We start from the raw sequence: 20,104 nt of genomic DNA on the forward strand, positions 1-20,104 counted from the left end.
AGTTCTCTGTTATGGAAGAGCAAACTATTAAATTCTATTTTGGGTTTTTCATGTGACTGTCATGGAGCATGAGGCAACAGTGCTGCTGCTGCTGCTGCTGCTGCTAAGGTGAGTGAGGAGGGAGCCAAGTGAGTGTGTATATCTGTAGGAGGAGCAGGTGGGTGGATGCAGGTTGAGGTGTCAGGCAAAATCCAAGAAATAGAATTTCTATAGTTGCTCACAGGATGTGATCTCCGTGCGATCCGTTTGATGAAAAATAATGGGTTTGAAGAGAGGGTTGTTTTTTTTCGGTGCCGTTCGTTTCACAAGAATTGCCAGACACTGCTGCAAGCAGCTCAAGGATACAATCCCTTCCTGGAAAAAGGATTTTGTGGCGAACCATTTCTGCCATAATGCAGCCCACAGCCCAAATATCCACTAAATATGCGCAGCATAAAAGGAGGGAGAAGAGAATAAGCAAAAAAAATGCAACAAGTCAGCAGGAAAAATTAGTGTCAATGTTTTTGGTCCAAAGGACTGAAGATGAGAGAGCATTAGCATTTGAAATACACCTCATGATGCCTGGAGTAAATGGAAATTTTATCTAAAAATTGAGGTAGGTAAACCCTGATTAGGCCTCTATCAAAATAATAATTAAATATTTTTGCAAAATATGATGTCAGCTTCCTTGCCAAGGATTACATAGATGGATAGATATCACTCTCATTTCTGAACACTCAGTACAAAGCTACAACCAGGAAACATGATCTTACCTCACCATAAAGACTGGACAGGAAACAGCTAGCTTAGCTCAGTCTGGCAATTTGACACTGAGCCAGGCTAGTTGTTGCCCTATGTTACCTGTCCTGGTGCTAAGCTAACCAAATCCAAACAGATGTGAGAGTGGTACATAAATCTTCCCATCTTAAAACCAATGACTATGCATATTTCCAGAAATACCGACCTATCCCTTTTAGACCATTTTGCGATATGAGATGTTCCAAGCAGGAGCGCTAAGTGAAACTGTTGAAACGTGCAAGTGGCAAGGTGTCCATACTGGCCTTTTTTTTGTTTGTTTTTTTTTAGCCAGGCTGTTAATAAAACATCAAACACATGCTAAAGCACAGCTGGATACCAGAGTCCCCTGACAAGAAGTTACCCACAAAGCACTGATGCCCGACATGCCAGCTTCCCCAGAGTGCGACCTTTACAGGAACAGGGAGAGTGTGTGTGTGTGTGTGCGCGTGTTTGGGAGGTGCTGTTGAGACATCTCAAAAAAGGGGGAGGGCCATGCAGTAGGCCAGGCAGCAGCTCCTCATTGGCCGGTCACTGTCAAGAAGCCGCTTCCTCCACTCACCATTGGCCTGGTAGCCCATGCCCAGGATGACTTCGGGGGCGCGGTAGTAGCGGGTGACCACATAGGGCGTCATGAGGAGGCCGGTGGCAGCTGTCCTGGCCAGGCCAAAGTCCAGGATCTTTAGAGTACAGTCAGACTTCACCACGATGTTGCTCGGCTTTAGGTCCTGGATGAAGAACAGTGAAAAACAGTGAGAATCACAAACCTGATTTAGAGTCTCTTTTTTGTAGCTTTTTTACGTTTCATGTTAAAGGGATAGTTCAACATTTTGGCAAATTGGCCCATTGCCATAATCCCTACAGTTTTAGGAGTAGGTTCATTACCTTTAATTGTCGGTGCAAGCTATTTTTAGAACGGCGGAGCAGAGCCGTGAGCTGTTCAGAGCTACGCTACGGAGGCTCATGGGATTTCTTGGTTTCCCTCATCAAACTCATCAAATACACAATCCAACAACTCCAAAACACTCTCGTGGACAAGTTGTGACCTGCACATTCACTGCGCTATGAGATTCATGCAAAACAGCTGATTCATGTTCCTGTCTGCGGTCTTAGTTTTTCGGCAAGCAGTCTCTGCATTTGCCTCAAAAACAACTCTGTCTGGTAACGTTCTGTTATTTTCTCATAGCGTGGTGAATGTGCAGGTCCCAACTTGTCCATGAGAGCGTTTTGAAGTTGACTTTGATGAGGGAAACCAAGGAATCCGATTAGCCTCCGTAGCGTAGCTTTCAGCAGCTCACAACTCTGCTCCGCCGTTCTAAAACGTCTTATGCCGACAATCAAAACTAAACTATAGGGATTATGGAAATGGACCAATTTGCCAAAATGTTGAAACATCCCTTTAATAACCAGGTTGAAAACTGATTTAATAGTGGGTGGTTTTTGTTTTGCTTCGTCCAACTTTTAATTTGATATTATTTAGCTATTACACGCTGCACAGCTTCACATCAATCACCTGACACATACAGGAAGAATCTCAAGCCTCCCAAAGGAGCAAGACATACTGTATATTGAGCATTAACTCCTGCTGGCACCGCTCGCCTCCTCTCACTTAACTTTGCTCATCTTTCCTTTCTTTTTCTGAAGCTGATGCTGACAAAGTGACCTGATATCAACTCTTCTTCCTCTTCAAATCTCAAGCACAAAAAGCATCCTGTCAGAAATGAGACTCATTGTCTGTGGTTATAATCTTACAAATGACTGTGTGCCAGTTGATTTATTGCAACAATTAATTTGCCAGCAATGACAGCTTTTGCTAATTACTATTCAGCGTGACTTACACTGCGACAATTACACTGGAGCGTTATGCAACGGCTGTTTCAGCGGCTCCCATCCAAGTGGCCGAAAACATCGAGGTGGCTGCAGTGCACACTAGGAAAAATACACTACTCATCTCAACTTCTCTCAAACTGCAGTTGATTGTGCTCGACTGCCTCAGTGGTTGGGATAACTTTTACTACTAGTGAGTGCTTTGTGACTGTGAGCATCTTTAAGAGGACTACGGAGCTTTCATCGCGGGGACAATGGCCACAAAAAACAAGAGACCTGAATCTTTGGCAACCATGACTCATATTGCATCTGTTCACCTTATGAAAGCTTTGCGTGCTGAGCCGTGCCAAAGCGAGCGAGGCTGGTTAGCTGCGCCTGTGGCTGAATTAGTTCTGCCTGGCAGAGCAAGAGGAGCTCCGCTAATCTACTGCTGCTTCTTCTTTCACCGAGGGTGATTGACAGAGTGCCGTGGGTGTGTGTGTGTGCCTGCGCGTGTGCGCATACGTACAAGAGGGATTCTTGTATATTGGTGCTGCTGCTTCAGGGTGTGTGTGTCATACTGTTTCAAGGTGAATATGAGCACCTGAGTGCGTGCATGTGTTTGAAGGTGAATCATTTTAGTCATTTAAGTCAGGACATGTTTGTGGGTTTTTTCCATTGCTCTTACTATTGCAACATTTTCATATCAGTCTATAAGAAACGAGAAAACTTGTATTTTGCCTCTGTTATCACTGGTCGGCCTCTCCTATCAGTTTCCGATACCGAGCCACAGCAGTGCCCAGGCCGCCCTAAAGCTGCACAGTGAGTTGTTTTCTAACCTCCTGTATAATGAATTATTATTGAACCTCTCGGCAAGAGTGATAAGTAAACATTTGTTAATGCTAATGTTGGCTATGCAGCAATATAATTACGCAGAATGTCAAATATAGCAAATTCTAACTTCTCCAATCAAAGGATTCTACATTTTTCTTTGTCACATAAGACAGTAGATTGAATATCTTTGTTTTTTTTAATGGTGAGCTTGGTCTGTGAGCAATTATAACGGGCCTTTCACAATTTAGTAGCATCATCAATAATTAAAATAATCAACACAATGCGTGTGGTTTTCTTGGCAGGGAGTAATGACTGGACAATCTTCTTATCTAACTCACCGCTCATCAGAAAAGCAAATAAGTAACTTTCCTAAGATGCTGACCTATTCTTTAAAATGTTATACAGGATCACTTTGTGACTGCCCATTTGGCTTATACCAACTTTTTAACTCAACCTGCCACATTTTGAATCACTGCTTCCACCAAGATTAGGAGTTTAACTAATATCTCACTTAACAGTCTTCTTATTTGCTCTGTATTTCATCCTTTTATGACTTTACTATATTATATTACTACTCTTAAGACATCGAGAGCTGCTAAATCATAAATGTTTCATTTACAGATGAATACTGGTTTAATCTTGCATATGTGTGGCCTAATAACTGGAGCTGATCCAGGCACACTGTTCTGTGGGTATATATACAGTATGTTAGAGAGCCTCACCCTGTGTATGATGCCTGCTGCGTGTAGGTGTTTGATTCCACACAGCATCTGGTAGAGCAGGTAGGAAAGCCTCTCGTGGTCCAGCTCCATCTGAATCACCTGGCAGAGGTTGGCATCCATCAGCTCCATCACAAGATACCTGCAGGGGAAACACACACACATATACAGGTGAAATGTTTCGATCCAATTTCTTTACTTATATTGATTCTGATACCTGAACTTGTGTATCAGACAACACCTGATACCAGTGCCTTGAAAACAAGCTGTATACTTCTAACGCTGGATGGATACGTGACTGCTGTCATTGCACAATGGCATGGCTCAGATTAAACTAAGAATCTATCTATCTATCTATCTATCTATCTATCTATCTATCTATCTATCTATCTATCTATCTCATATTGGCAAGTATATCATTCATATAAGCAATTATTTCAAATGAGAGGTAGTTTCATGACTTCTGTGACAGTGTAATACCACTAAAACACATGTATTACTGTATAATCAAAGTCATCAAAGATTTGATGACTCGTCATTTTCTAGACCGCCCTACGGTAGGCTACATTCCACTTAACTGAAAACAGGCTTTAGTTTCTTTGGCTTTGTCAACAGTGTAAAAAAGTAGCGTGTTATTAAACACTAACCAAGCAAAAATGAAAGTTAAAGCAGATTTTGGTCTGTTTTTCCCTCGCCCACGCAGCACTTGCCCTGGCATTTAGAAAGCGACAGCAAGGTTTCTCCTTTCTAAACAGTGATGATGTTATGTTATCTGGCACTTGTTATATCATCTGTCCCTTCAACCCTCCTACAAAGGACTAAAGAAACCAAGACAGATTTTTTTGTTTATTTTCCCCTTAACAGAAAGCAACACCTTCACAGTATCAGAGTGTGCAATTTATACAATAAAAATAAGACAGATATTTGTATAAACTCATTATTATAGAGATATATATGGACTGAAGGTGGTTAAAACACCACATTATGATTTTTGTGCACATTGAAGAACATACTTGTACATAAAATCCATATTTTTTTCCATCTGTATGTGCACTGTCATGCTGTAATGCAAGTATGCATCCAACTATACAAACACACAGAGTGTTCTCCTTCATCCTCTAACTGTGTTTGCCCTGCAACCCTCTGGCTATGATTTGTCCAGTTTCCTTTTTAGCTCCAATCAAGCAGACACAGCACTGCAGACACTCACTCTCACATACACACACACACACACAGACCCACACGCTGCTTCTAGAAGATGGCATTAATCATGCTCGTTCCCTTCATACTCCGCTAAACCATCACTTCCCCCACATTTGGGTCTCGTATTCCCCTCTCTGCGATTGTACAGCCAGTTTACAAGGGAATCTTGTCGAAACACATCCAGGACACTGCTAAATATACCCCCATGTTGTTCTTATTAAAGACAGAGCCCACACAAATGGAGAATGTATGAATGCCGGAGTATACAAAGGAAAAGGACAAGGATCTGCACTCCACCAGAACCATTAGAGTTAGACATTAGTGTATTTGATGTATACCAAACGGTACTAAGACCTTGATATCAGTTCAATTGCTGCATTCATCATTGTTCTCAAGATGTGAATTTCTACCTCAAAATCAACTGTGTGAATCTAATTTCTCCAACTACAAAAACAGCCTAAAAAACATCCAGTCCCTGGGATTACGTATTCCTTGAAATACATCTCCCTGCATTATTTACAGCACTGTAACACACTAACCAGAGATTCAGCTAAGCTGCACAGCCCTTAGAAGTTAGAAAAGATCATCGAAGCCCCCAGTATGCCGTATCCTGTATTGATTTTACAAACACTCAGTGAGCTGCTGTTATTTGGCTCAGTTGTACTTACACATCTTGGAATTCTTCCAGTGTCTTCTGCGGTGTGAATACGTTTAATAGGCCGATTATCTGAAATTAAAAAATATATAAAAGCACAGTTATCACTCAGTCTAACAGGAGGAGAGACAAGCAGGTTGTATTGAATGACAATATCACCACCTCTGCATCCCCAACCCAGCAGGACCAACTGTTCATGTGAGAGGCTCAGACAGCAGCAGGCTGAGCATCAATAATGAATAAAAACAACACGTTCTGTGATTCAAAAGAATAAGAAATATGGCACAGCCGTAATCCTCCGGAAACCTGTTTGTTTTCTAGATCAATTGTCAATCAGCCATGGCGGGCAGCTTTTTAAAATGCTAATGACTCGGCAGGTGCAAGACAGGAATGTACGTCTGCGAAAATGACACAGATTATGAAATTTAAACTCAGAGCCTGATGGAACCAGTTTAGGTGTCACATCTGAAAACATACAATCCCTAACTGCAGAGCCGAAATACAGAAGAAAAAATGAAAAAGAAACAGCACAGGACGGTGGAGCTCTTACGTTCTTGTGGTTGACACATTTCATAAGCACCAGCTCTCTGTAGGCCCGTTTTGCGTGAGTTTGATTCTGAAAGGGCCGGCTCAGCTTCTTGATGGCAACGTTCCTCTCCAAGTTGTGGTCGTACGCCGAACTGTGAGGGGCGAGGGGTGGGAGGGGGTGAGAAGGAAAGCAGCAGAGACTCAGTCCACAATTACATAAGTCAAACCAAACTGAAATACAACCAAAACGAAAACAATTCTGGCAACCACAGGAACATTTTTCACACATAATGTTTGAGCACTTTTCACTTGAAGCATTTGGACCTCCCTGGTTGTTTGCAGGGTTTTTTAAACATAGGGTTTTAAACGTGTTGAAAATTAGAGGGCACTATTAAAGTCCAGCTGAAAACACATTTTTTTTATTATCGGAAGGAATAAAACAACATGTTCTTTGTACATCTGTTGGTGGTGGAGGGCAGGTTGTGAACTCTGAGTCTGGCAACAGCAGGAAATAGAAACAAAGAGGACAAAACAAAAACAATGAGATTAAGGTGCTTAAAAGATCAGACTCAGGTGAGAGAAACAGCCGTCAGTCAGGTGATCATTAAAGGGGAACTATGCAAGTCTGGTCGCTTTTTGGCTGTTTTGCTAACCCTCGTCCTGGTCGTGTGCATTTGTTTACAACAAAGCCGTAGAGAAATCAATAAATAGAGCCGTAAATAACGTTATATATCATATACGATGTTACGACACGTCACCTACAGTCTGTCTCTCTCTGGTTCAGTTATCAGGTGTGTGGGCAGGTCAGTGAGCAGAGCTACTTTGTGAACCCTACATCTTCAGCCTCAGTGCACTGAGGAAACCAAAAGCAGACATTCCAGTCTAGCGATTTTATCTCCAACCTGAGTTTCCATACATCATATACACACAGTGAAGAAATGTTATCCAAAACGTTCAGTCCTTTGCGAAACAAATCCATTAGAAACACCTTATGACGCAATGCCTTCAAATTGTGAATATAGCGTAGGCTGTTGCTTGAATCGGAAAAAGATAGCGGAGCACTTGGCTCTCTTCTGTGATTAAAGTGTGACAGGTGAAATTTAAAAACTGATTTCTAAGAAAAATCTTAAATGAGGATTCTGCTCAAAGGCAAATTTGGAAAAAACAAAACAAACACAGCAGATGCTGATATTTAAAGGCCAGTGATTCCTCACGTAACACACGTGTTTCTCGGTGATCCTGTTCGGTATGGGGACCAGAGAAGGTTAATGACAGGGCACAACCGTGATGACTTCATCTCGCTTAGCTTATATTACAAGAGGTGCGTCTGCATTACCACTCTTGAGACATTAATTAAATATCTGAAGCTCCTATCAATCCTCCACTGGAATGATGGACATGCAAACAACGCAATGACAGCACTACAGCTGATAGGACATAATCAAAAGGAGCCAATCCTCATCCTTGGATTCAGATTCAAATGTTTCAACACTCTCCCTTCTCCTAATCCTCTCACGTCTACAGAAATCCTCGGGGAACACAATACCACGCCGCACTGTCAACAAACACTACATTATGCATTGATTTCTATGTTGTAGGCGAGCGCTCATCTAAGGTCTGATGTCATAAACTTGCAGAGCCAACAGCTGGCAAAGGGCCGCGGCTCTGCATCAGCAGCTTCCGTCAAGTGTTTTTCCCATGTGATAGCCTCTGCGTGGAAAGTTGCATTCTGAAGTTTGACAATCAATAACAAGGAGGCAAAGGTTACTATAGGTCAGAGGTAAAGGTTACTGCAGGAGACAATTTTACGGTGCGTCTGAGAGCTGAATTAACTGCAACTGAAGAAAACACAAGCAAATAAAACAAATGCTTTGCAAATTCAGAAAACATTCAACAACACACGGGGTACAAATTCACACAACACAACTGAAGTGTTTCTAGTGGGACACTAAAAAGTGATGCACCTGGCTAGGTAGGTCCAGTGCCATGGAAAAGTATCTGCCCCTTTCCTGATTTCTGACTTTTTTTTTGCATATTTGTCACACTTAAATGTTTAAGATGATTAAACAAAATTTAATATTAGACAAAGATAACCCATGCAGTTTTAAAATGATGATTCCATTGATAAATGTAAAAAAGGTATCCAAACCTACCTGGCCCTAGAATTCATAACAACTCTCACTGGTTCCCACTCACCGAGTCCCAAAGCTTTAGAAATGGTTTTGTTACACTTTCCAGACTGACAGATGAAAATGATTTTGTTTTTTCACCTGTTGTTGAATTTCTTTAGATCACATTATGGTGTGTTGCTTTTTGAGATACTTCACTTATACTACTACTACTACTGATACTACACAACACCCCTGAATTATCACTGTTAGTTCATGATTTAACAAGGGGGGACAATTACTTTTCACATAGGGCAGCCAGGTATTGGTTATTGGTTAGGATAGTTTTTTTTCCCTTAAAAAATAAAATCATGCTACTTCCATGGTCAAGATTGTATTTTTACACATGAATATTTCAGAATATAGTGTTTTGTTTTGTTTGTCTCTGACTCACCAGACTATTCCCTGTGCTCCAGATCCGATGGGTCTGAGGTTCTGATAGCGCTTTAAAACCATAAAAGTTGAATCGCCCACATCTATACTGTAGTACTCCTTTTCACGCTTGTTCCGGTTCATGGTGAAGCCTTGCGATGAACACTGTGCCTGGGCATCCAAGTGGAGCTCTCCTCTCAAGACCTGCAGAGCATGAAGAGAAAGACAAGCTTTGTCATTTTTCATTTTTTTTTGTCTTTGGTTTATACAGAATAGTTTCCACACAGCAGCCAAAACAACCACAAACACACTGACTGGACTACGATAAAAGTCACACTGTGAATACTTTGGCAGACATTACTCACAGTTTCAGTTGCAGTATTTTTTCAATTTAATTTTCACTGAAAAAAGCTTGTTGTGGAGAACATAATTAGCAGTTGACTCCAACACCAAAAACTTTCAGTGAAGGTATCATGTAACAGATTTAACTTGGTCAAAAAAATTTGATTTAGGTATCACATTATATTTCGTTTGCAATAACATTTCCATTCATTGTTCAGCTCTAGGACATAAAAGTTTCAAAAAGTACTTGATGCATTTAGCACATAGCCATAGCTCCCATCTACAAATGACTGAGTCAATCCAGTCGAAGGATTTATGAGTCCTTTATGATTTATGACGCCATTATTCTTGGAAGTGTAAGATACATTTCATTATTTAACAGGGTGTGTGAAGTGAGCGGGCCCTGTCTATAAGGTACCCCCATCAAAGCAAGTGTTTGGGACCACAGCCAGTGAAAGTGTCAAACTGCTGTTGAACTGCTCAGGTAGTAGACCTGTCCATCACACCGCAGCCTCCCTGGCACAGTGTGTCACCTCGTCACTGCAATCAGTTAATTGAAATTCAATACTTTGCACGTTGGTATTATCGGGGTTCCTCATGGGATTAGTTTTGCATGAATTTACCTCGAAAACAACTCAGTCTCATAACGTTCTGTTATTATCTCATAGCGTGGTGAATGTGCAGGTCACAACTTGTCCACCAGAGCGTTTTGGAGTTTTTGGATTGTGTATTTGATGAGAATGATGAGGGAAACCAAGAAATCCCATTAGCCTCCTTAGCAGCTCACGGCTCTGCTCCACCGTTCTAAAAATAGCTTGCACCAACAATTAAAGGTAACGAACCTACTGCTATGACTTATGTCAATGGGCCAATTTGTCAAAATGTTGAACTATCCCTTTAACACCACTATATACATTTCCTAAAAAGCAAACAATACTTTATTCATTTCCTAAATCGATATAATTTTGCCGCCTAAACCGGTTACCGTCTTGATTCACCACCAAAAAAGAATTCATTAATCTGAAATGCAAACCAGCCGGGCCTCTAAAAGTGAGGTTAATCAATTATAATGACTACTAAGCTTCTGTGATGCATCACATAGCCCAGAGGAGCTGTGCATACAGTATATCAGGCCCAAAGGTCAGAGTGATGGAGCGATGATCCAGGCGGGAGAGGAAGCAGGGAGCTGGGTTAAATGCCGCGAAGACGATGAAATCATTAGTGGAATTTGGAACATTGCGGTGAGGAGGTCGGCTTTGTGATGATAGCTGTGCGTTCGGCGGACCGCGAACCCGACCTCTGGATGTCCCCGACTACTGCCAGCCCACCCCCAGCCTTTCAGGATCGGTTAGGCATCCCTTCCCTTCACTCTCCTCCTCTCCGCTAAACTCTCCGGGTCTATTCTTGGTATCGCGCTGCCCTTCAAAAACCTTCGCTCCTTCCTTTTCTTCTGTTTTGCCTTCTCTCCACCTCGCGACCAAACACAGTTGAGTGCGATACGACTTAGAGACCAGGTCCAACTGGGAGAATATTTTAAAATCCTATTCAAAGATCACGAAACACATCGATTGCTCCGGTTTCCACACAGATTTGCTCTGCCCAGGAAAGGAAAAATCAAATTTCAAGGATGGCTGAAATCATGACAAGCTCAAGACACCAGGAAGTGATTTTTAATGTTGGACTTAAATACTGCAGCCATGCCGCCTGCTCGCCTCCCCTCCGTCCTCCCCCGTGCCTCCTCCTCTCCTCGCCTCGCCTTTTCTTTTCATCCTTCCTGCTCCTCCTCATCCATGTCTTCTCTCCTTGCCCCTGCCTTCTTCTGTTTGACTCTGATCATAACGTCATCTCCTCTCTCTCTCCCTCCTGCTGGAGGACCTTGTCGACAGTCTGCGGCTGCAGAGAGGTACCGAGCAAATAAAAAGGTTCAGCAAAAGAGGCTGAACTCTGTTATCTTGTCTGACAGAAAGAGACGCGCTGCCAAATGTTTGGAGAAAAGATATACGCGCCGGCGAAGACTCGCACAAGAAGCACAAAGACACACATTTACGATGCTTCTCTGGAATCAAAAGCTCCCTGAACAAATTCAGACAAATGCACTCATCTAATCTGCACTCCAACTTAGTCCTGAGCCCACACCTATCACTAACCCCACCACTTATCACCAAATCATACCCGAGGCTTAATTCCAACCACACAGCTCTGACCGACAGGAAACTCTGGTCTGAAGGACGAACAGACTCGGTTGGACACGAGGCCGGTTTGCGCCAGCGGGGCGCGATTTTCACTCCATTTGTATCTGGCAAACACGCACACACATTTTGCTGCTATAATGCCGACATGAACCAGCAGCTCTTTGCAAGCAACACAAACAAAATACCACACATACTATAACAGCATAATAAATAATACAGTCTAGGAGTGGCAGTCTTTGCAATCTCATGATTTTGATTCCGTTCCAATTCTCTGTGTCACGGTTTCAGCTCTGGATCGATTCCTCGGCTCGGAGGCGAAAAAAAAAAAAAGGAGGCGAGCCGTCTTTTTGGCTCTCACCCCGGCGCCGTGTGTGCTTCGCCACCGACTCCTGCCCTGTACCCACTGAGCTGCAAATGAAACTCTGCTCCTGATGACGGTCATTGTCTGACGGCCGAGAAAGGTGTGTGAGAGGATGCAGCGTCATTGTTTAAGTTATTTATTTAATAATAGGCTAATAATCTTTATTTGTGCAGCTCCTTTCATACAAGACATGTAGATACAGCGCTTTATGGTAAAAGTGCTTTGTGTTGTAAAATGAGATGGAATCATTACATGATGATAAATTAATAAGATAAAGTAGGTGAGCAGTTCATACAGTGGAGCAAAGTGGTTGTTCAGTTGAACTGAGAGTTTTCTGTCTGTATGAAAATAATAAAATGATGCCGAGCATCACTGGTGAAATGTTGGCACAAGTTGTTTTGTGTGTGTTCTCCTGTTAATGGGTGAAAAAGAAGAAAAAAACAAAAAAGGCGGAGTGCTCTGCTGTGTTGTTATTAACATTACGTCTCCAGCAGTGAAGAATAAGCACTCTCTGCTCTGACATGAGGGAGGGGGGGGGCTCGGGGAGTCATTTTTATCCATGTGCCTGTGCAGCTTTGAAATAAAACAGACTAAGGAATGAGTGCATTTCCTCGCCCCACTGCAGCTGGGTGTTCTGTAGATTTGCAAAACGCTGCAGTGTGTGTTGGTCAGTGTGTTGGCTCTGTGTCGGTTAGTGTGGGTGCTCCGCTGCACTGACTTCAGTCTGTAGGTGATGGGATACAACACATTAGGCCTGTATGATATGAGCAAAATGTGCAATGACACAATATTGTGATAAGGATATGACTTGTGATAAATAAGCAAATAATTAAGTGTACAATAGAATAATAGAAAAATATATATTGAGCATACAAACAGCACATGAATAATCAATCAATTAAACTGAACGTTAATTTAACCCTCTCCTTTTAGGCAACCTTTATCGCGCATGTCACGATGACGATGAAAATATAATTAGCCCTACAACATATTTACAAATACTTCCACTTTGTCACACAAAGACTAATTATTAGGTCATTAAATACAGAAATCATCCAAATTATTTTCCAATTATCTTGAAAATGAACTACTTCATTATTCTAGCAGTTCCCAGCACATCACCAGGGCTGAGCTTCTCTTTTATCTTAATACTAATGTTATTATAAGGAACAATGTTTGCCTTTTATTCATTGACTGAAAATCGTTGTTGGTAAGAATCACAAGTCTTACACTCACCACTATTATACACACATTTCACACAGGTTATCATGGCTGACTCAACACTAAGACATTTCCGTAATAGCTTTGCTTAAAACTGACAAGCTGGAAAGAAAAAAAAATTAAATTAAAGTTCAAAGTATCTCCAACACCTGCTGCTGTTTCACCATCGCGTCACAGAGATTAAAGCTCACGCCGACCACCTCGTACATCGCCTGCTCTCCGCATTTCACTGTTTTACCCTGTCTAAAAAAAAACACCAGCACAATCAAATGGAGAACAGGCAGGGACACCTCCTTAACCCAGCCACGCCACTGAAGTAAACTGACTCAGTGTATTGTTAATGCAGGTGACCAGAGGGAAGGTGAGGCAGTTTCATTAGGAGGTAACATGTGGAAATCTTGTCATGTGATCACTTGGCTCTATCAAACATGCAAGATTATGACTGCAATAAAAACTTGACACAACATTTTCCATGCTCCGATATCTTCGTACTATTCAATCTCATGTCGCATCATGTTATCAAATTCTATTAAATCTTCGCTGATTCATAAGCACCAACGCCTTGCAGAAAATAACTTAATACATTCCTTTATATTCCTGAGGCTGATTCACCCTGCAGCAAAAGAATGTCAGCTTCATTTGCCGATGGTGTATGGCTGCAGAGAGATCAGGAATAACATCGGAGCGCTACTTCCATGCTTTTCACAAAATGTCATTTGGTAAATCAAATATAGGACACATTCGGGGATGAGGGGGTGGGGGGGGGTGTACTCGTGCTGTAGCAAGTACATGCGGGTCTATCTATAACCTGCAGAATACGTCTAAAGTGATGTTAGGCTTCAGCATATGGTGTGACATGATATTCTCTCCCATGTGAAGACAGTCGTCGTACATATCAGGGTTACTGTGGGAGCAGGGGGGGTGGGGGGGCTGTGGCTGCATGTGAGAACGAGGCTGAGCGGTTAGTATGACAGAGTGTGTCAGGCTGTCAACCTGATTCAGCTGATATAGGATGCAGAAAATTGTGTAAGTGTGGCCCTGCATCGCATAGCGCCGTGCTGCGCCGCGCCGCCAGGACTGTACACAGATAAATGAGTGGATGTGTGAAAGCTGCTGGCTCTGTAAACAAGTGTATTCTGCGCGGTCCTACATTGACTATAGCAATATTTTATTCATCTGATTAATACATGACGGCTGGCAGGGCTTCAGTTCTACTGGCAATCCCTCAGAAAGGCTGTGGCTCTAACACATATGTACATATTGAGTAGGGATGCACCAACGCATCGGCCGATATTTGCTTCATTGACTGACATCAGCCATCGGTAAATGTTGATGACAGTGGCCAATGTTGAAGTCTTTTTTGTTTTGTCCTTTTTGGGGGGATGTGACTCTGTCGAGACGCCTGAGGGTGCGTGCACGTTCAATTTGTTAAAGGGATATTTCAACATTTTGGCAAATTTTGCTCAGCTAACGCCACGGAGGCTAATGGTATTTCTGGGCTTTCCCTACACTATTATGGACAAGCTGTGACCTGCACATTCACCATGTTATGAAATAATAATGGAACGTTACGAAACAGAGTTGTTTTTCGAGGAAAATGCATGGGTGCGTTCTTGTTGGGGCAGTTATTTTCCGGCAAGTCTCTTTTCAGCACAATACTGGCTTTGCATTTGCCTTGAAAAACAATTCTGTCTTGTGAGTTCCGTTATTCATAGCGTGGTGAATGTGCAGGTCACAACTTGTCCACAAGAGTGTTTTGGAGTTGTTGGATTGTGCATTTGATGAGTTTTGAGGGAAAGCCCGAAAAATCCCATGAGCCTCCGTGGCGTTAGCTGAACAGCTTGCATCTCTGCCCGGCCGATCTCAAAATAGCTTGCACCGACAATTAAAGGTAACGAACCTACCTAAGACTATAGGGATTATGACAATGGGCAAATTTGCCAAAATGTTGAACTATCCCTTTAAAAGGTAAGTGATCGAAAATGTGGGTTTTTTTTGTGAGAAATTAAGATTTCATGCTCGCCTTTAATAGAAAAAAACGGAATTTCACAATCGGTGCTTCCCTAATACTGAGGCATCACAGTTGTAGCTGCATCACTGGCTGATGTCTTCCATTGAAAAAAATGTCAGCTGATAACTAATGCCTCTGACAACTGGACAGGAAAGAAAAGACAGATAACTGTACCAAAAAAGTGTCAAATGTGGCTTTTGCAGGCCCTGGCAGTCCTGTCCAGATTTACACGACCCCTCTCCCCCCCTCAGCTGTCCATCATGCTGTCTCTGCTGGGAGCTGATCCGTCTCTCGCCGGCTATTACAGGTCTGCTCCTCTTTCACTCCACTTACTCTACCATGCGGATTCTTGCAACTATCAAACAGATTTGTTTTTATCTGGGCAACCATGATTGAGTCCACTGGCTTTTTAGATCAGTTGGATTTAATCAGTCAACCACTCAGACATTCAGCCCAAGTAACTGCCGCTGATAAGAGACCATAAGGCCACATCGTGGGCCAAATATCGGTGCCAATAAAGGCCATAAAGCACATTTGGGGGTGTTTCTGCTTTGCTCTACCAATAATCCTAGCTACCATGCAAATCCTGATGAGGCACAATAATAAGGAAATATTCTTATCAACCTAACATCTGGTATGCAGTCATACCAGGGTTGGATACCATTGTGGTATCAAAATGGTTAAGGCGTGAAAGATGAGTACTCGGAGGGGAAAACGAAAGCTTTTCAATCACATCCTTCAATGTAGTACGCTGCTATGGACAAAAGGCTGATCAGAAACGAGACAAATATTATTTTAACATCTTCGTTAGGTGTAATCATAACACATACTTGCACAAAGAAAGAAAAAACAACAACTTAAAAACAACGCGGAGAATCTGAACTTGATCCAAAGGTGTGGAAAAACAGGGATGATTATTTCTCAGGGAAACTGCTTTCAGCCCTCATCATCCGTGACTGTTTCAACTGTGGCATGGCGCTTTGTTTGTTTTTCTTGTGTGTCAGGGCTGATCTCGGCTGCCAGGTTAGAGTAGGTCAACCAGCACAATGGGCTGTTTTTTATATCAACCAATAACTCTACCTCCCAAGGCACCTGTGGGTACAATAAGAAGTTTGGATACAAATAGCAACACAGCCCGTTTACACATTACAATTCATCATCATGAGGTGACCGAGGAATCAATCGACAATGGCACACGATGTTTCAGAAAATGGAAATATCCAACATTCACATTCACAAGCCCCTGAATCTGTTACCATCAACCGACAGGGCTTTTAGATACAAATGTGGGTTCATGATGATAAAGTGAGTCGGGGGGTTTTAATCCACGTCTCTGCAGGACACCTTTCACGTTTGCTGCAGGAGTCAGATTTCCCGGTGCTTTTGGCTGACCACTGCTCTCATCTTGGCAGGTCGTACAGCGAGCAAACCTGGCTTTATCAATGTGCAGTGCAGTCTGAGAGCTGCATCACCTATTTATACCTGTTCAATAGTATAACAGGGACACACACAACCTTCAACTAGTGACATTGTCAGCCCGGCGCACCTTTGACCGGGGACCAAGTTGTTTCTATCGCTGATCATTTGATGAGATTACAAAAATTTACACACTAGATCCACTGTCCTGATAAGATATCTTTCATTATTATAATGAGACGTGCCAGTTAGATTGCATTAAAAAAAAAAAAAGAAACCAAGCTGCAGTATTACACAACTGCCATTAGAGGATTTCACACTCATGTTTAAATGTACAGATCAGTGAGAGATTAGCATTTGTGTAAATCACACAGGAGCCACATAAAGAGAAAGACTGCAGCCTCGTGTGCAGCCAAATATTGATCAGTTTCTGTTGTTATTGAATGAACAGTAATGATGTTACAGCATAATAGCCCGTGTAAACCCGCCTATGCCCTGGTTAACAGTGAAGGAATTGACTTAATTTCACAGTATGAATATGTATGAGAGCTTTGAATGTCCGCAGACGGATGCTAGCTACAAACATGATGCGTCCAAAGTGGGTTTGTGTTTACATGCAGGACGATAACGTTACTGACTAAGTGGCCACAGACTGAGGAGTAAAGGCGTTTTTCGTTGTATCTTCCACTATAGTTGTGGAGCTGGCACCACACACCACCCACACCGAGCAGCAGCAGCAGCAGCAGCACTGATATCACAGGTTACAGTGGTGTAGCCCCCCTCAGTCTCAGTCGGGTTTGCCTTCCACCAGTTAGGCCAGACCTGTCCTGCCTGCTGTGTGTGCTGCTGCTCACCATGTATGTTGTAGTAACACCTACCCACTGTAACGTGTGTGTGACCCACATTTGGCTTCCCCTTCCCCACCATCCCCCCAACAGTTGACAATAATAACACGTCAAACACGGAGAGAGAGGAAAAAAACATCCATACGTCGAGCTCACCCTCTCCGGTTGATTCCTACAGTGTCGCCCCGCAGTCGCCGCCTGTTCGCTGCCTGCTGGAGACACAACCCGGCCGCTCTTTTTTGTGGTTGTTCGTAGAGGGGGGAGAAAACAGCACTTTAATCCCTTTTCTTTCGTCCGGATACAGTTCCGTTTCCCCTCTTACACTAGTAGGTCGGGGTCGCCGCAGAATACATGTGTAGCTTCTACGTAACCTAATCTTTGTGCTTCCGTGACACAAGCAGTTTCTGCCATTTCATACCGACGTCGTCGGAAGCTTGCGATGTTTCCTCGGCTGCACAATGAGCAGCACCAGGGGCGCGTTCAAGACCGCCTGCGCGTTCCCGGCCGCAGCTCCGGTGAAAGCGGAAGCGAGCGTTTTGCAACGTTTTCAAATACATGAAATGACGCTGCATATAAAGAAAACAGCAGTGTATCGTTTATATTCATAGGTATATTTTGAATAATGCTTTCAAGTATGTAACATACATATATATTTTTTTACATAAAACATATTTTTCAACGAGTTAGATAATGTAATACCTGACATAACACTTCAGATTGTTGTAAATTTGGAACTTATTTAGAAAAAGTCCACTGAAAAATATTAGTCATTACAATATTAAATAGGCCAGCAACAACAAGGAAGTGAGACTTATAGGCCTACATTAATTTGCTGTAAATGTTGCAGTTTTGACATTTGTTTATGTTGGAACTGTTTCAGAAAGGGCATTTAAGCAATTCCCTTTGTGTTAACCTTCTGGTGGTAGAGTTGGAGTTTGATTTGCAAATATAGCCTATATAGGCTATATAGTTTTACAGCTATAATTTGTGTGTCTAACTTATAGGCTTTAAATCTGACTGTAACTTTTAAGATTAATATTTATTTTATTTATTTTTTTAATTTTTTACAAATACAAGAAGGCACATAAAGATGATGCATTTAGTTCATACCTACTGCACAACAGACATAAGGTCTAGCTGTATCTGTCCATATGACCTGAAACATTACATATTAGATATATTATTATCACCAAGATATATTTTTAAAGTACTTTTACTATTGCTAAATTATGACATCATGTAACATTTAAAATCATACTTTTACCCTCATCAGATTTTTAAATACACTCAATATGGTCATTCTTACTTAAATTGAGGAAAGTTTTACATGTCTTTCCAATCACTGGTGCTAGCAGAAAAGTGTATGTAATATCTTCTTTGAAATCTGGTTATTTAGAGAGCCATATGTATTACCCAGTCAGCTGTGTGTTAAGCTATGCAAGGCGCTAAAAGAAAGTGGGACAATTATTGTGTCACTTGTGGTTGAAACATCAGATTACCACAGTGCCGCCTACAATGGATTGGTCCTTTGCTGCCCCATCTGCCGTTAGCTTGCCCTGCAAATCCAATTATGGTCTTAGGTTCCCCAGTCTAAATATAGGAGAAAATGACGGAAAACGCAGAAACAACACGTCACTAGGCGCTAGCACAGAGGAAATTATGTTATGGAGCTGATGTGTCCTTTCTGTGAGAGATGTGAGACAATTGATCTGTCATGTGTGACAAGCCATGACAGACAAAAGCACTCGGACCAGGAAGAGGTGGGTGGAATGGCAGCTGGGGATGCATAAGAGGAAGGATTAGAGTGGCGGATGTCTGAAGGAACTTAACAAGAAGCTCTTCGCATACTGGATGAAATAAGGTAGGCCACATAATGTGTAAAAAAAAAAAAAAAAAAAAACATATTATATGCTTTTTAGTCTCATCAACCATCAAACCACCTGTAGCTCTATGAGTGTGTGTTTGTAGACTCTCAGTGCTGACCCCGTTGTTTGCAGCCGGTACATGTAACCAACTCTCAGCATGTGTTCTGTTCTCTTTTCTTTATATCAGCTGATGTTACAACATACATGTATAATTTCCCACTAGAATCAAAGCTGTAGAAGTGTGTTTGCAGGGTCTCGGAGTGAAACTGAGCAATGCTTTAAACTCACACAACATGAGTGAGAAGCAGGATGTTGGTTTAAAAAGGAACCTGTGGGCTTGATCAGATCTCCCTGGATAAATTCAATAACTTCAAAAAAAAAACTTTAATTTTGCTCAAATTCTCCACAGCTGAGTTAATAATGTATTTCACATTTAAAATCATTGTCACTGTGACATGCTCAGTGTTAAAGGGCAACAGTGGAATTTGCAATTCTGACACAATTATCTGGTCAGTAATAGGTGAAAATAAACTTTCTTAGTTTTTATAATTAGTCTTTATTTGTTTTATGTTTAGTTTTCATTGATAATTGATCATTTATCTGCCAAATGAACAAATGTAATATACTTCTATTTCTATAGGCTATGTGTTCATAAACACATTAATATTACACTTAATTGCAGCTATAGACACCTTGCCTGAGGCCAAGTTGGTCGAATTAAATCAGAGTACACCTAACCTGATTAACTGAGCTGGGCTATTTGGCAATGTATCAAATTACAGTGGCAAGTGT

At 41.9% G+C, this 20,104-nt stretch overlaps 1 protein-coding gene across 2 annotated transcripts in view; it reads right to left on the bottom strand.

Moving 5' to 3' along the window:
- The window catches only part of mapk8b (mitogen-activated protein kinase 8b), a 32,133-nt gene extending 14,278 nt beyond the window's left edge, over positions 1-17,855 (bottom strand). For both annotated transcript variants that reach the window (XM_083994964.1, XM_083994963.1), the window contains exons 1-6: positions 17,604-17,855; positions 9,082-9,263; positions 6,542-6,671; positions 6,005-6,063; positions 4,137-4,275; positions 1,337-1,502 (exon numbers count right to left, since the gene is read on the bottom strand). In XM_083994964.1, the coding sequence (XP_083851090.1) occupies positions 1,337-1,502; positions 4,137-4,275; positions 6,005-6,063; positions 6,542-6,671; positions 9,082-9,203 (616 nt within the window). In that variant the 5' untranslated portion in view covers positions 9,204-9,263; positions 17,604-17,855. The remainder of the gene's footprint in view (positions 1-1,336; positions 1,503-4,136; positions 4,276-6,004; positions 6,064-6,541; positions 6,672-9,081; positions 9,264-17,603) is intronic.
- Positions 17,856-20,104: the final 2,249 nt, after the last annotated feature.

The sequence above is a fragment of the Trachurus trachurus genome, assembly GCF_905171665.1.
Source record: "Trachurus trachurus genome assembly, chromosome: 19".
In the NCBI taxonomy this organism is placed as follows: Eukaryota; Metazoa; Chordata; class Actinopteri; order Carangiformes; family Carangidae; genus Trachurus; species Trachurus trachurus.